Source organism: Petromyzon marinus, chromosome 33 (genome assembly GCF_048934315.1).
Source record: "Petromyzon marinus isolate PM22_M1 ecotype Great Lakes invasive population chromosome 33, UKy_Petmar_22M1.pri1.0, whole genome shotgun sequence".
Lineage (NCBI taxonomy): Eukaryota > Metazoa > Chordata > Hyperoartia > Petromyzontiformes > Petromyzontidae > Petromyzon > Petromyzon marinus.
In genome coordinates, this window is record NC_133699.1 from 1,171,401 (window position 1) to 1,188,399 (window position 16,999).

The 16,999-nt window shown below is 45.3% G+C and overlaps 1 protein-coding gene across 4 annotated transcripts in view; it reads left to right on the forward strand.

The window, feature by feature from the left end:
- The window catches only part of LOC116948276 (inositol-tetrakisphosphate 1-kinase-like), a 38,695-nt gene that overhangs the window by 16,335 nt on the left and 5,361 nt on the right, over positions 1–16,999 (forward strand). For 3 of the 4 annotated variants that reach the window (XM_032964791.2, XM_032964790.2, XM_032964788.2), the window contains exons 2-9: positions 6,061–6,168; positions 7,821–7,845; positions 10,022–10,147; positions 10,428–10,545; positions 11,969–12,073; positions 13,221–13,261; positions 14,046–14,211; positions 15,642–15,709. In XM_032964791.2, coding sequence (XP_032820682.1) covers positions 6,083–6,168; positions 7,821–7,845; positions 10,022–10,147; positions 10,428–10,545; positions 11,969–12,073; positions 13,221–13,261; positions 14,046–14,211; positions 15,642–15,709 — 735 coding nt within the window. In that variant the 5' untranslated portion in view covers positions 6,061–6,082. The remainder of the gene's footprint in view (positions 1–6,060; positions 6,169–7,820; positions 7,846–10,021; positions 10,148–10,427; positions 10,546–11,968; positions 12,074–13,220; positions 13,262–14,045; positions 14,212–15,641; positions 15,710–16,999) is intronic. The other variant, XM_032964789.2, reaches the window with a different exon arrangement.

The window sequence follows — 16,999 nt, forward strand, 5'->3', positions numbered from 1 at the left end:
GTGTGTATGTACCTGTACAATACACATTGTGTGTGTGTACCTGTGCAATACACATTGTGTGTGTACCTGTATAAGACACATTGTGTGCGTGTACCTGTATAAGACACATTGTGTGCGTGTACCTGTATAAGACACATTGTGTGTGTGTACCTGTACAAGACACATTGTGTGTGTGTGTACCTGTACAATTCACTGTGTGTGTGTACCTGTACAATACACAGTGTGTGTGTACCTGTATAAGACACATTGTGTGTGTGTGTACCTGTATAAGACACTGTGTGTGTGTACCTGTACAATACACTGTGTGTGTACCTGTACAATACACTGTGTGTGTGTACCTGTACAATACACTGTGTGTGTACCTGTATAATACACTGTGTGTGTGTACCTGTATAATACACTGTGTGTGTACCTGTATAATACACTGTGTGTGTGTACCTGTATAAGACACTGTGTGTGTGTACCTGTACAATACACAGTGTGTGTGTGTACCTGTACAATACACAGTGTGTGTGTGTACCTGTACAATACACTGTGTGTGTACCTGTATAATACACTGTGTGTGTGTACCTGTATAATACACTGTGTGTGTACCTGTATAATACACTGTGTGTGTGTACCTGTATAAGACACTGTGTGTGTGTACCTGTACAATACACTGTGTGTGTACCTGTACAATACACTGTGTGTGTGTACCTGTACAATACACTGTGTGTGTACCTGTATAATACACTGTGTGTGTGTACCTGTATAAGACACACTGTGTGTGTGTACCTGTATAAGACACACTGTGTGTGTGTACCTGTATAAGACACATTGTGTGTGTGTGTACCTGTATAAGACACTGTGTGTCTACCTGCATAATACACTGTGTGTGTCTACCTGTATAATACACTGTGTGTGTCTACCTGTATAATACACTGTGTGTGTCTACCTGTATAATTCACTGTGTGTGTCTACCTGTATAACTCACTGTGTGTGTCTACCTGTATAATACACTGTGTCTACCTGTATAAGACACACTGTGTGTGTGTACCTGTATAAGACACTGTGTGTGTACCTGTATAGTCCACTGTGTCTACCTGTATAATACACTGTGTGTGTCTACCTGTATAATACACTGTGTGTGTACCTGTATAATACACTGTGTGTGTCTACCTGTATAATTCACTGTGTGTGTCTACCTGTATAATACACTGTGTCTACCTGTATAATACACTGTGTCTACCTGTATAATACACTGTGTGTGTGTACCTGTATAAGACACTGTGTGTTTACCTGTATAATACACTGTGTGTGTGTGTACCTGTATAATACACTGTGTGTGTGTGTACCTGTATAATACACTGTGTGTGTGTGTACCTGTATAATACACTGTGTGTGTACCTGTATAAGACACTGCGTGTGTTTACCTGTATAATACACTGTGTGTGTACCTTTATAATACACTGTGTGTCTACCTGTATAATACACTGTGTGTGTCTACTTGTATAATACACTGTGTGTGTGTACCTGTATAATACCCTGTGTGTCTACCTGTATAATACACTGCATTTGTCTACCTGTATAATACACTGTGTGTGTGTCTACCTGTATAATACACTGTGTGTGCACCTGTATAATACACTGTGTGTGTACCTGTATAATACACTGTGTGTATAATACACTGTGTGTTTACCTGTATAATACACTGTGTGTGTACCTGTATAATACACTGTGTGTGTAATACACATTCGGAAAATATCAGGGGTCAATTCCTGACGAGTATATTTAGCATGTAATTTGTGTACACAGTGATAACAACTGCTTTGTAAATATGGGAAGGTTAACCCCCGAGTTCGCACAAGGTCATCAACAACACTTTAGTCGTCGTGTTTGGTGTGCCGAGTCTGGGCTGGGTGGGCAACTCAGCCTAAATGATGAGTACCCAGCAGGAATGGTGGCGTTGTTGGTTATTACCATCGGTACGCTTGTGGTGGTGTAAAGTGTGAGTAACTCTGCCGCCTCGTCCTAGACGCCGGGCTCGCGTGGAAGAGTAGACCGAAGATATCATCCCCAAGTCGGGAGGCCATTCTGCCAGCAGTGGCTTGCGCTGGCTGTTAATAGTGCGGCCTCTCCCTGGAATCATCACGTCTGCCCCTCTGCGCTGATGAAGGCTCATTGCCTTGGAACGTTAGCCTATAAGACCATATTAATAAGGAATGTGGTGATATCTTGACTTAAAGCTTTCGTGACTGCAGGAATTCATTCTTTGGGTCTTTCGGTAAGGTCACGTGGATAGGTTCAAAGAAAATAAAAAATAATACAAAAACTACGACGTTTTGACCACAACACAAGCGACCCTGATGACGACCACTTGTGTTGTGGTCGTAACGTCGTAGTTTTTTTTTATATTTTTTGTTATTTTCTTTGAACCTATCTACGTGACTTTACCGAAAGACCCAAAGAAAATGTGGTGATATTTTACATTTCCGTTCCGGCTTTAATATGGACAAAAGGCAGAATCTGCGTATGTGTGTGTTTTTATACATATTACGTTCACAAGTAAAGCAATACAGGCAATAAAGTATATTGCCTTCATGAGATCAATATTAATCAATATTTGTCCCACTGTCAATTGCACCATAGATAGCAGAGGGGAAGGGAAATCCCAATGAAAACGAAATATTTAATTGGTTCATCATTTATAAATTCACTTGCATTTTCAACATTACTATCAGTGACTTCAGACATGTTTTTTTACATGCGCGTATAGGTGGGCATCTATGTGCATGTTTGTATGTATGTGTGCGTGTATGTATGTGTGCATGTATGTGTGTGTGTTTGCATATTAGATATATTTTTCTGTCGTAGTTTAGTGGTAATTAATTGAAGGTGGAGGGGTTACCAGCCCCTCGCACCCGTCCAGAGCCCCCGTTTAGCCCCTGTGGTGGACACAGATGCCATGAGGGGAGGGGCCAATCGAAATTGGACCTCCCCCCACAGCACTGTCCACGACAGAGTTGCCCATCCGGCACCGCGAGGAGGTAGGGGGTTGTTTTGCCGGATTGAGGGGGCTAAGCGGGCGCGGCACGGGCTAGAGAAGAGATGGAGTGATGTGGCACAGGAGGACGTGGAGCTGAGTGGACTTGCCGATGACTGGTACCAGCGGTGTCAAGATCGGCCTCTGTGGAGGAGGCTCGTGAAGGACGCTACTGGGCAGTTGGAGGCAGTCGCCCTCCAACAACAACGGAGGGCGGAGGAGCGACGCTCACAACAACGAGCGGAACGCCGGGTGGCTAAAGCACAGCAGGTTCGCACAGTAGGGGGCACAGGTGGTGCACAGGCCAGTCATCTCAGTCAGTCGACCCGTGGCACCTGGGTCTGCCCCGTGACCTCCTGCCAGCGGGCGTTCGACACTTCACGTGGCCTCAGGGTGCACATAGCCTGGCACAAGCGTCGTGGTGACGTCACCGCCACTTAGTGGCGAATGGCGGTTGTTGTTGTTGTGTTTGCATAGTGGCGCAGTGGTTGCCGCGCTGCGCTACACACCCGGCGATCAGAGTTTGATTCCCGCTCACAGCCAACACCAGTGACTTGTCTGAACCGTTTGTGGTCCTCTTCTAGGTTGACTCAACCTCAAATGAGTACCTGGTACAGTGCGTGAACAAAGGCGGGTTGGGCATGGTGCTGGCCACCCACCCCCTCGTGTACCTTACCAGCCTTCATAGGTGCTCGCTAACAGCACTTGGGACACCACCTCCGATTAGCATGGTTGGCTACGTACGGTGCGAAAGAAGTTCAAGTTCTATAGTTCATCCCCAACAGTCTGCTAAGGCTATATGGGGGATTCATATTCTTTGGGTCTTTCGGTAAAGTCACGTAGATAGGTTAAAAAAATTATAAAATAAACAAAAAAACTACCACGTTATATGGGGGATCTTTGTATGTGTGTGCACATTTGTGTGGGCGTAGATATTATGCATTTGTCTGTGTACGTTTGTCTATGTGTGCGCACACAGGTCATGTGGCCTCAAAGTGCACCTAACTGGGTACAAGCGCCATGGTGGAATCACTGCCACTTGAGTGGCAAACGTCAGTTGTTGTATGCACGTGTATGTACACTGGATGTATGTGTCTGTGTACTCGAGGAGGATGAGTGGTCTACGATGTCAGCAGCAGCAGCAGAGAGGTGTAGAGGCACTTTGAGTGAAAGCGATCCACGTTCTGAAGATAAATCATTTAGCCTACGTAGGAGAGTAGGCTGTAGTGGGTCTTGGAGACCATGAAGGGAGAAATGCTTGGAGAGGTAAGAATCTCTAATCCCGTTGAAGCACTTTGAGTGAAAGCGATCCACGTTCTGAAGATAAATCATTTAGCATACGTAGGAGAGTAGGCTGTAGTGGGTCTTGGAGACCATGAAGGGAGAAATGCTTGGAGAGGTAAGACTCTCTCATCCCGAAGACTTTTCTGAAGAAAGGGCGATTGAGAAAGAATAGATGTTTGCAGGGGTGTTTTGAGGTCCAGTGTATATTTTCAGGATGGAAGTGACAGGAGCGGTATTGATAGCTAAGGAAACAGCACCGGATTAGATGAGGCATTGACAAAGCTGGTAATCTTGGGAGTCATGGTGGCTAGATAGCGAGGGGTTAATATTGGTGGACAGAAAATTGAGGATGAGAGAACATGTTTTTAGTTTTGGAGGTGATTGTTGCAATAACAACAAAAAGTCATGGTGGAAGGCTGAAGGATGTCGGGCATGTGATGGGGAGATGTACAAACAGGCAATAGGAGGGGCTACAATCCATGACGTATTCATAGAAATTGGAGAAGAGTTGTTGGCAACTGATGAGAGCAGTGCAGAACGGGGTGTTCCATGGATGCAGGAGTTAGGTTACAGTCCTGAAAAGAGAATAAGGATTTCCGGCATCATCTTTGATCAAATGGCTGTGGGAGACGATTTGTACGTTGCCAAAGATGACCGATACGATTTGATGAGAGACCTCCCAATACTGGTTGTGGATTACAAAGCCAGATATGTTTTCTTCTATCGTCTCAAATCTATGACCGATGATTTATTTCCCAAAGGAGGAGGGTGGATTGTGATGCAGGGAGATGTGGAGTTTCTAGAAGGGGTACGAGTCTTCAGAAGGGGCGAGATAATTCACAGCAGCAGAAAAGGTGGCATCGCAGGGCTATCAAGGGGCATTGAAGCACGGACCGAGAGACAATGTAAGAGCAGAAATGTTAACTACTTCGCCTGGTATACAGGAGGTTGTTCAATCTCGAGCCGGACTCCTATATATTTGGAGTTTGCATATCTCTCTCTCCGTGGTCGTGTGGATTTTTCTCCAGGTCCCCCGGTATATCCCCTCCACATTTAGGAACATGCGTTTAGAGCATTTGGCTGCTATACATTTTCACATGATAAGCCACTTTGTTAAGCTATCATTTGTGGCCAGGTTGCTTCTGAAAAAGAGCTACGTAGCTCAGTGGCCTTTGACCCGGCTGACTTGAGCCAAAGGCAAGCCTGAGCTGAGCCGTCACGAGCAATATTGGCTATTGAGTTTGTTGAGGTGGTGGTGACAGATTGCCCTCGATAACTTACAGTGCCTCATAAAGCCTGCAGTTCCCCAATATTGCATACGGTCTATGTGGGCTACATGGGGATCTTTGTTTAATGTGTTTGTGTATTAAAGAAAGTTTATTTGGTGTCTGTCGTATATGCATGTGTGTGTATTTTCATGTATGTGCATGTGTGTATCTGTATTGTTCTCATGGCAGGGAGCGGTGGGGCAGTGGTTGGCACACCGCTATGAACCCAGCAGCCCGCTCATGACCAAGATCGGTGACGAATAGCTGAACCGCTCCTGGGCCTTCCCTAGGCCGACTCAACTGCAAATGAGTACCTGGGCCACCTTTTGTAAACATAAGCACTGGGGAGACCAAGGCGGCTGGGCGTGGTGTTGGCCACCCATCCCCTCGTGTGCCGTTCCGGCCTTCATAGGTGCTCGCTAACAGCACTAACAGTCTGTTGAAGGCTATTTGAAGGGTCTTCTTGTCTTTGTCTTTTGTTCCCAGGGTGACCAGGGTTGCTGGCGCTATGACTTTCCGAGGCCGGGTAGGAATCTGGGTGAGTGGCACTAAACTCCGTGACATGGACATGGAGGAGTTTGCAGAGATCTGCCGGTGAGCACGCAGGGGGGGCAGTGTTGTTAGGGTTTGGGCTAATGGCTGCCTCACATAAACTAACGCCAATTGTACCAAACATCACTGCACCTCCTGGCTTTGACATTCCTTCTCGAAGACACCGGTGGAACAATCAACCGCATCAGAACATCGACGGACCAATGCGCAGGTCTCCTTCATGAATGGAAAATGAAAGACACTGACCCATAGATATGCATTAAAGACGACAATCCACAGTACTGTGACTGTGGCCATGCAATGCAAACTATGGACAGTCTGCACTCCTTCACCGGAGTAATAGCAAACTATACAAACTCTCTCCTGAAGCCTGCTCTTGGCCAACCACATTTAATATTGGAATTTAGCTCTTGAGCATATAGAATTGCACCATGAGTTGGATGTTATGGAAACGCATACTTCTATATGCTTGTAGCATGTATATATAGATTACTGCCACTTTCTCTCATGGTTTGAGAAGAGATAAATTTATTCAATTGAATTAATACTCTGACAAGCTCCCAACATGTGAAGCGACAAGTCTTGACATCATTTCCAAAAAAACGTGCGGCACAACCCCCGAAAAAAACAATGAAGAGCTTTACAGCACCGCTGCGAAAACCTCCACGGTAGTGCTGGACCCTCTTCTTGTTTACAGTCTTTATTTAGCCGGTCTACAGACGGTTGAGATTCAGTATGTGAGTGGAGTCTCGTATTGTTGTGGACATAAACTCCGTACGTATTCACACAGGATGTTAATCGTAGTGTGCCTGAGGGCCATGCAAGCCTTACGGAGCACCCGACCTATATTTACATTGGCTACTCCACTCGTATGTGGCCCCTGACCACCACGTGAATTGCACCCATCCACACAAACACATGCCTATGTTACACACTGAAGGCTTGTGTACCATTACCCGGAATGCCCAGAGGTCTGAACGGCTGTGACGGCATGCACAATATCGCCTCCATCTCTCGCGGACTCTCACCGGCCTCAGCGCGCATCCACCGTGGCCATCCCAAGCATCGCTCTCGTGCTGCTCATCCGCCACGCTTCTTTCGCCTCCCTCTCCCTCGCCCGTCTTCTGTAAATAATCCCCTCCAGAAGTGACCGAGGTGTGTGCTCACGTGCGGCCTGCCAAGGTAATGAAAGTCCTATACTGCCCTCGGTAAGCAAAATGATCTCCACCCCTGGGTTAGATAAATACGGAGAAAGAAGACATCCTTGACACACATGCTGTCCAATCTCGAACCCGTGAAGCCACTTTCTGCTCGGCAAATGGTGACTTTTAACAACCATTAGATGATGCTAATGATTATTTGTGTTCCGAGTTATATAACAGTTCCAAGTCGGTGACACGTGTGCAGTGATTCAGGTGCTATGACGAAGGGTCGTCCAAAATGTTGCCTTTTATATTGGTTTTCTTTTAAGGCCTTGGTGTTGTTGACGAATGTGAGTTTTTTTGTTAAACTTGCGGTCTAGGTAAATTCCACAGTAATGAAATTACTGAATAGTACATGGAACATGATGATTACAACATGTCATGTAAGAATCTCTCTTATTATTGTTACCTTCTGAGTCACCCATTTGTGTGTGTGTGAACTAATTTGTGTGTATTTATCCCATTAATTGACAGTATTTTTTTTCCTTTTAGGGAAAAGAAAATAGAAGTGATAAAGGTGATGTTAATACACGGACACGACTGTGCTAAAATATTACTTCAATGTCGTTTGCAAGATGCACATACAACATTCTATTTTATGAAATTGACAAATATAGCCCTGGTATTTTAAGCAGGGTTTGTCCACATTTTTCAATTCCAGTTTGAAGCGAGGATTAACCAGAAAGCTCGTCTATTTATAGAACAATGCATCAGCATTTCTTAATTTAGCACCGCGAAGCAAAATGCACAACTATACTGTACCAGATTCACAACATTCAAAATCCAAAAGATGAAAGTGAACAATATATACTCTTTGGTTCTTTCAGTAAAGTCACGTAGGTCGAAAAACTAATAGATCACGACATTTTGATCGCAACACAAGCAATCGTCTTCTGGTGAACAAGAGGGGGAATCTGCTGAGGCAGGAGGTTTATAAAGGCTTAGAGATGGGCGGGGCAGCTAATGTTAATGTAGGAGCAAGCAGGAGAGAGCGAGTAGGAGAGAGAAATTTGTTTGTAAATGTAAGCTTGGCTAGGACACAGAAATTTGAGAGTCGGCGAATATTGGCAGGTAGGAAGGGAACACTATAGCAGTTAAAACTTTACCTGGTTGATCACGTCCTTCCAATGATTGCTTAATTTGTATCCATCTTCTCGGTTGAAGTTATGTCTGTGTTTATAAATCTGGATGGCTTCATGGACAAATCTTTAATGGTAGCCCGAAGGTTTGCAGAGTACCTTGGTCTCGGAAAAAACAATATTGTGTGAGCCCACCGCGTTCAAACAGTGATCAGCCACGGCAGAGGTATTGGTTCTGCCGTGTTTCAAACCTGCCCTGCGTTCGCGAACACGGTCCCAGACATGTCGTTTCGTTTCCCCAATGTAACTGCTGCCGCAGACACAACTTAGTTTGGAGACACCAGGGTATTGCATGTCAGGAATCACATCTTTCACAGATGGGATCAAATCACGGATTTTGTGTACTGTGTTGAATGGAACCTGGATCTTTTGTTTGTTCAAAATTTTGGAAGTTGGATGCAATGGTCAAGATAACGGAGTTAAAGAAAAGTAGAATCGAGACGGAATGAAGAATAGATTAATACGGTAGAACGTCGCGTATCCGGCTCACTGGCGATTGAGGTATAGGTGGATATGTGAAAAGGTCAGATGTGGGAACAGCTTTGGAAAACGACAGTTACACCGTGCGCCAATGCTGCACTCCAGGTGCGGGTGGTTGATTGGTCAGGGCGGACATGGGAAGGTCAGGTTGCCGACGTTATACTGTACAAACGACGCTGTTTAAAACGAGATGATTAAACAATTCTCAATTGGATTGCAACCCCCAAGATTTCATAAATAAATCTCTGGCGTGGCGTGAGAATTTACATAATTAACTTTATATAAATATATAAAGGAGTGACACAAACATGCCTTTTATCAACGTTATACATTTTTCGAGTTTGTTTTTATGCAAACATGATTTGTTGTAATCTTCACGAAATGCAACATATTTTTTCACTTTCTAACGTAATATTAACAATCCAGTGGAGGATTACTCTGTGCAAGTGTGCCTAGGCAACCCACGCCTCTACTCGTGTCGAAGGCTATCATAGTGGGTGATCCCTTTGCACCGCAGTGCCAATATCCATAGTTCAATCCCTGACTGTGATGCTCATCACCGTTGGAAATTGGTTTGTGAATCTGTCTTGAGCCTCTTCTAGATTGACAAGTGTTAGGGCCAACACTGACAACAGGGAGGTTGTGGTGTGAGTGGGTCCATTGACCTTTTTTGTGTACCTTCCGGCTTTAATAGGTGCCCGCTAATGGCGCATGTACCGGGAGACTCCAGTGTATGCAGTCTCAGAGGAGGATCTTTGCACGTGTGTGCACGTGGGGAGCGGTAGTTTAGCACGTTGCGCTGCGCACATGGCGACCCAAGTTCGATTCGCGCTCATGGCAAACACCAGTGACGATTATCTAAACTGGACCTGGGCCTCCCCTAGGTCGACTCGGCTTCAAATGAGTACCTGGTGTGATGTGTAAACTTCGCCACTAGGGAAACAAAGGCGCGTGGTGCTGGCCACCCACCCCCTTGTGTGCTGTGCTTGCCTTCATAGGTGCTAAGCTAACAACACTTGCCCCAACAGTCTATTAAGGGTATACGGGGTTCTTTGTCTTTTGATCTTTTTGCAGATAAACCAGACCCGGCCTCTGAGCGAGCAGGGCTCCTTCCAGGTGCTCATTCACCGGCTCACGGAGGAGATGCACAATGCCAGCACCGGAGATACACGCGCACGCAGAATCATAGATGACTTCCAGGTGTGTGTCCTTGTCATTATCATCGTCGTCATTGTAATCATCATCCCCAAATCACTATTAGTAAGGTGTAAACAAGGTCCATGCAATAATCTATGTTCAATTCGACTGTAAAGCTGTGATATGAATAAACCAAATTTTAATAGAATATTTAATGTATGAATTGTTCAGAGTGATTTGCTCATTGGCACACGAGAGACGCGACATTTCTGGTTATGTCGGTGGTGAGGTATGAACTCATAGGCCCTGAAGCTCATGGAGTGTGGTTCGTGTGGGCTCACAGGAGTACATCACCTCCAGGCCAGGCATGCTGGTAATGGACCCCCTGGACAGCATAAAGACCCTCTTGGACCGAGGGGTCACCTACTCGCTCATCAGACGCCTACAGCAAGGGGGAACAGGTCAGCGGCACAGCTGTGTGCGTGTATGTACAGGGGGAGCGGTGGCACATGGATTGGTGTGCTGCGCTACAAACCCGGCCATCCATGCTCGATTCCCGCTCACGGCTACCAATGTCATTGATGATTATTTGAACCGGTCCTGGGTCTCCCCTAGGTCGATTCGGCCTAAAATGAGTACCTGAGGCTGTGTGTAAACATCGCCACTAGGGAGACGAATGGCAACCGGGCCTGGTGCTGGCCACCCACTCCCTCGTATGCCGTTCCGGCCTTCATCGGTGCTCCTCGCTAACAGCACTTGCTCCTGCAGTCTGTCAAAGGCTATAGGGCGAGGGGGTATCTTTGTCTTCGTTAAAATAAACACTTGCAGGTCAGCTTTTCCATTATCCATCTTGATTTTACCAAGGCTGAATTGTGAGGAGCTCTCATACACCACTGAGATGTCTGGACAGAGTCCCATCAAGTGGGCTCCGACAAGTTAAAAGGCATTTGCTGGGTCATGTAGCCCACGAACAAAGCTACTGCATGCCTCAAGGAGCCTATTTGGCTGCATAGAGGGGGCTAATTGGGGACAGGACAGGCTAAAGAAGAGATAGGCTGATGTGGTAAGGGATATTTAAAGCCTCGTGGGACCACCAACATCTGGTTCCATTGATGCCAAGATTAGCCCGTGTGGAGGAGGCTTGTACACATTCTAGTTTAACACATTTAAATTTTGTTTGCATTAAAGGATGTGACATGATACCATGCCACATGTCACCATGTCACATCCACATGGTACCATGTCACATGTCCACAACATTTGACAGTGATAATTTCCACAGTTGGTTATGAGCCACTGTTGAAAGATCCACATTCAAATGTCAGGGATCATTTAGTCCATTCCAACCACTGTTATTGTATTTCCAAAAATGGTACTGATTTGTTCAAGCCCAGAAGAATGATTGGTTGAGTAGACACCCAGTGGGAATGATACGTATATTTTGTTATTGATTGCACAAAACTTTAGTTTTGTTAAATTTGTATATAATTCTACATATTTTTTAATGTATGTATATATTTTTTGTTCCGAACTCGAAATGTCCAAAATGATACCTCATTTGGCACTTAATTACAGTACATCACTTTACTGTATTCAACCTTTCCATTGTTATTTAAATGCTCTTACGCCACAGTACTTAGCTGCCTGGCTAACCGGTCAGCTGACTATATTATTATTACTACGACTACTCTTTGCTGAGCCGTCATATTCAAACTTTCACACCCCATTCGTCTCTTAGCTACACTAAGTCACTATACACTACTATATATACAACCATAACTGTGCGTTAGATACCCCGATGACAGAGCGTTTAACCTACCAGCTCAAGGTGGCCTTTCCACCGAAGAATGTCGCTGATCGTTGCCTTAACCTGCTTGTGGGCAGCAACAGATGATGGGATCTGCATTCCCAACTTCGTGGAGCTCAAGACATCAGATCCTGGCGAGATCTGCAACCTGATGGCTCAGCACGGTGTCACGTTTCCATTCGGTGAGACTGCGGCGTCACGGTTACAATGCAGCACGCACGCCACGGGGGAGGCATGCGCTCGCAAGCGAAACGTTCACCCAGCGCCAACGGTGATGGCAAATCACCTTTACAGAGCGCCTTTCTACAAGGTGTTCACGGTGCCGTGCGTCACCATAAATAAATAAGTTGTTCGCCATGCGGAGGAAATACCGAGAAGACAAATAGGAGATAATTTAGAGAACTGAAAGCAAGAGTAAATAAACTACTGCGGTTTGCATTTTTTTTTATTTACCAGGTAATTCCCACTAAGCTATTGGCTCTTTGTCAAATGCAACCTGGCCAGACTTGATAGCTCATCGCAGTGGCTTATATCATCACACCTGGGAATTCTTAGTCACAGCCAAATAATCTGAGCGCACGTTTCTAAATGTGGGGGGTGAAACGGGAGGGACCCGGAGAAAACTCCACCAACGACGGGGAGAGAGAAGACTCGAATTCAAAACATACAACAGGCATCATCCGAATCGGAATGGAACCCACTATGCCCTCTGGTGTACCAGGTGAGGGAGACGACAGCTCCTCGCCACCGCTGTGCCTGTTGAGGCAGGATTTAAACTCCGCCACTGTCTCCCATTAGCGGAGAGCGCTGGGTAGGGCGCTGCACAGCCAGGGGGGAGAATGCCTAGGGGGCACCGGCCATCGATGAGTCTGGTGCTGTTTCTTTATTTTACCTAAAATTACATAAAATTTCAGCATTGCCATCAATGTCACAAGACAATAAAATGTACATTCGAAAGCAGCTGGCAGTGCATCGCCTTTGTGTGGGAGAACGGCAGCGGAAGATGACATCACAACTTCTCGAGCTTGTAAACGTTTTGGGAAGAGTGTCAGTTGGAGCCTCTACCACCTACTTGGATTGCTGAGAAAGAACCAAAGGCATGCAAAGCTATGAGAATCCAAATTGTGTGGTGATACTGCGTTGGCAGACAAACACAATAGGTGACGTTTTGGGTAATGGCCCTGATTCATTGCACATAAATAGAGAGGCCAGAGAGGTCAAATGAATACAAGTTAGTGCTCTATACATCTTGCAGTCTACATTCATCTGAGGTGGTGTTTAAATGATGCACTTTAATATCACGTGTTCATATCCTTTTGCCTTTTGCAGTTTGTAAGACAAAAGTGGCTGAAGCAAACAATTCTAACGAGGTAAGGTCATACGTATGTGTGTACGTTGAATTTATTGTGCATCGTACGTAGCCAACCATGCTAATTTGGTAAATGTTTGTCCTGGACTAAATGAAAATGCAATGATGTTGTTGTTCAAACTTATGATGCACTTAATTCATTACAGATTTAGCATTCCAAAAAAAATATATCACTTTGAGTGTAAGCCACACATCCTTTGGAGAGGTTCATCCTCGTCATAGGAAATTTGACTTTCCACCACTGCTTAAGGGCTGATCACTGCCTCAATGCTCATCTGAGCAGCAGGAAATCACTTCGACTTTTCCCTTAGAATTTATTTTAGATCGGCCAATAAGATTTGCCGATTCCTAGTGGGTGGGGAGGTTCTGGCGTGTTGAGGGGAGGGGCATTGGGCTGCTCCGACACTCATGTCCTTGGGTGGGAGCTTTGTTATTATCCAGGGACATAATTATTTGCTCCCCTGCTGACCGTTTTTTCCACGAATAGTGTTTTTTTTTTCTCCCACCCCTCGGCCGTCAATTTCCCTGCCCCCCAAAAGTGTCCGTGCCAAAATGGTGGCCTCACGAATAACCCACGACACGTTGGCAGCGTGGCACGTTTCGTTTTATTTTCTTCAAAGAATAACGCAGATCTCTCGTCTTGCCCGTCGCATCGCCCGCAGTCACTTATCCGCTCGGCCCGGCCCGGCCCAGCCGATGGCGCCGTAGCTAATTTCACGTCGGCCCGGGATAAAATACAGTGACGCGCTCGGTGGGGAATTCCCTCCCCGCATTGACTCCTGCAGATGATGGTGATTTTCGGGCGTCGGGGCCTGAGGGAAGTGCGGCCCCCGTGCGTGGCGCAGAGCTTCATCAACCACAACGCCGTGCTGCACAAGGTGTACGTGGTGGGCACTCGCTGGGTGCACAGCCTGCGGCTCTCCATCAAAAACTTCCCACAGGGAGAGCACGGTGCGTCGTGCGTTGCTCCAGAGAGAGAGAGTGTGCGAACTTACACATTCGCCACCTTCATCATTCTGTTGTCGAGCTCTTTGTCAATCCAATGCTGGATGAGGGCCTCCCCATGCCGTGTGGGGGCCATGGTGGGTTTATTTGGCCATACTTCACGCTGTGTGGCGTGGGTTGGTGAAGGCAAGGGAGCATGTGGGGGACATAGCAGCCTATAGCACCTGCTAAATGCATGGTGGTCACCCATCCAAGCACCATCCAGGCTTAGCCCCTGCTTAGCTTCCATGATCTCTATGCACGTATGTAGAACTTCTTTTGCACTGTATGTAGTCAACTTTGCTAATTAGAGGTGTGGGGGAAGGACAACAAAGTAAACACGAAAAGCAGTTCTAAATAAATTATTATTCAATCTAGATTTACAAGTAACATGTGATCTCCAAGTATACATTCTACCAATCTCTCTGCCCTTCTCTCCCTCTGATCTGAAAAAAGGGCCATTGCTGTATATATTTTCTGTAAATAGCAAGCATTCATAATGAATTGCATTCTGCTTTTTTAATTAATGTCCTTCATTAACAATGTCCTGCATTAACAATGAGCAAAGTTTAAGCTGCACGAGAAGGCAGTCAGGTGGACTGTTGCAGTGATCAATAATTGCCTGTGATAGAACATGTCGATCCAGGGCTCAAATTCCAAGCAACTGTCAAAGATGAAACCAGATTCTCATATTTCATGAGTTACTGGTCTCAGTCCAGTCACCAATAACTGCACAATGAAACCCAGCACGTAAAAAATATAAGTCACCTATGGATTTTCCAGCTTTGAGAATTTAATAAGTTGGCATTATACGCATGCAATTAACACTCCTCACAAGGCATATAGAAAGTATGCCCCGAGCGTGGATAAAAGAGGCCTGTTGAGGTGATTTCAGAAGTAGTTCTGTGGTACACTGCGAGTTGTAGGAGTTCCAAACGAAAACGTCTTCGTGATATGACAAGAACACGATTTTAATTTGTGGATGAAAGCAAAACATTTGAAATAGTGGCCCTGTCCTCAAGCCCTTAGCAGTCTTGGGTTGCCACCTCATAGATACAATTAAACCGACACATATCATGGAAAGAGGAATATCCTGAAATATTATAAGAGGGGAGAAGAACATGACTTGAGAACTGTATTATTAAGCAACTGACAAGCTGAGACTTGTAATGTCCCCGGAAGACTTCAGATATCATAGAGCGGCGATGTCATAAAGAGGACGATCCTGGGAAAAGCAGGACAGGTGGCGACCTGAAGTATGCTTCCTCCTGATAGCACATCTTTTAATTAACCTCGGATGCATTATATATATTTTAAAAAAATGTATTGTAAAAAACAATGTATTAGTCGGTGTCATGCACTCATTAAAATTTCACTGCGGTGATGTCGCCTTGCAGATGCAGACACGGTTTTCTTTCACAGCCATGAGGTCTGCAAACCAAACAAGAACTCCCCTCTCTCAGTCGTAAGTTTACTCACCGTGGCTTTCCCTAGTAAAATAAATTATTATTACTATGGCAAAAAAAACACCTTTTACAATACTTGTGGTCAGAATGCAAACCAAAAAATACTCTGATAATATATGCATTGTCTTTTAAACTGATTGGTCCACACCAGAGACAGCTTTCTTTTGAGCCTCGTCTCAAACGGTGTTAGACCAGAGGATGCCAAAAGGCGAACAGCTCAAAGACAATTCCACTATCAAAGTAATGAGAGCTCGGTGTGAGCTTCTACATCATGGGACCTGCTTTGCCAGTAACAAAATATGAGAATAAGTGTTTTTTGTTGCCATAAAAAAGGGGAAAAAAAACCTATTCTCATATTTTGGTACTGGCAAAGGAGGTCCCGTGATCTAGATTATTAGACTTTGTGTACCCAAGAAAACCGTCACTCTTGTCACAACACCGATACATTCCTCTGCGAGTATTTCGCGTGGGAGCAAAAAGGTGTGGACGGAGAAAGCCCCACCCATGCGGCATAAACATCTTCGTAGACAGGCCAGCAACCCACTTAGCAGCTTATTTGTAAGCCAACAGCAACGTGAGCGGTGCGGACCAACCAGTATGAGGCAGAGGGAAGCGTTTATGCTTCGTGAATACCACCCGGTGTAGTGATAGTCAACGGTGGTTGTCCAGAGGAGGAGACTTGCCCCAGCCATAGGATTGTGGAATCCCCATCACCGGCTCAGGACTCTAATGAGATGTGCAAGCCTCTCTCAAAGGTCATTCGGACAGAAATTCCCTTGGACTTTTTTCTTTGTGAATACTCGTAAAGGACGCGTTGCTCTGCCGCAGCAGAATAAGAGACTGCTGTCTTTGTCATACTCACAAGCCTGTACTACTTGGCACACTAAAAGTAATCTTCTTTTATGTAATACAACGCCGTGATAATACGTATTGTGAAATTCTTTTTTTTATATATATATTCTGTTGGATTTAAAGAATATTCTGGCAAAATAATTACTTTAATAGCACAAATTGAAAAGTTAGCAATTTTAAAATATCCGTGTCAGTATTAGTTACTCCCACCTCTTCGATGTCACGAGTATGTCTTTCAAACCTTTTCTGCCGTTTCAATTTAATTCGATGCTTATTGGCAACACAAAAAATCCGGTTTAGCAAGTTGCGTCGGTGGTGTTGGTGGCTGTGGCCCACGGCAGCCACTACCAACAACAACAGAGTCGCTGTTGGGGTAGAGAAGAGCCCAGCCAACTCGAGGCGTAGATTATAAAACATCCAAAGTATAAAGTGGCAAG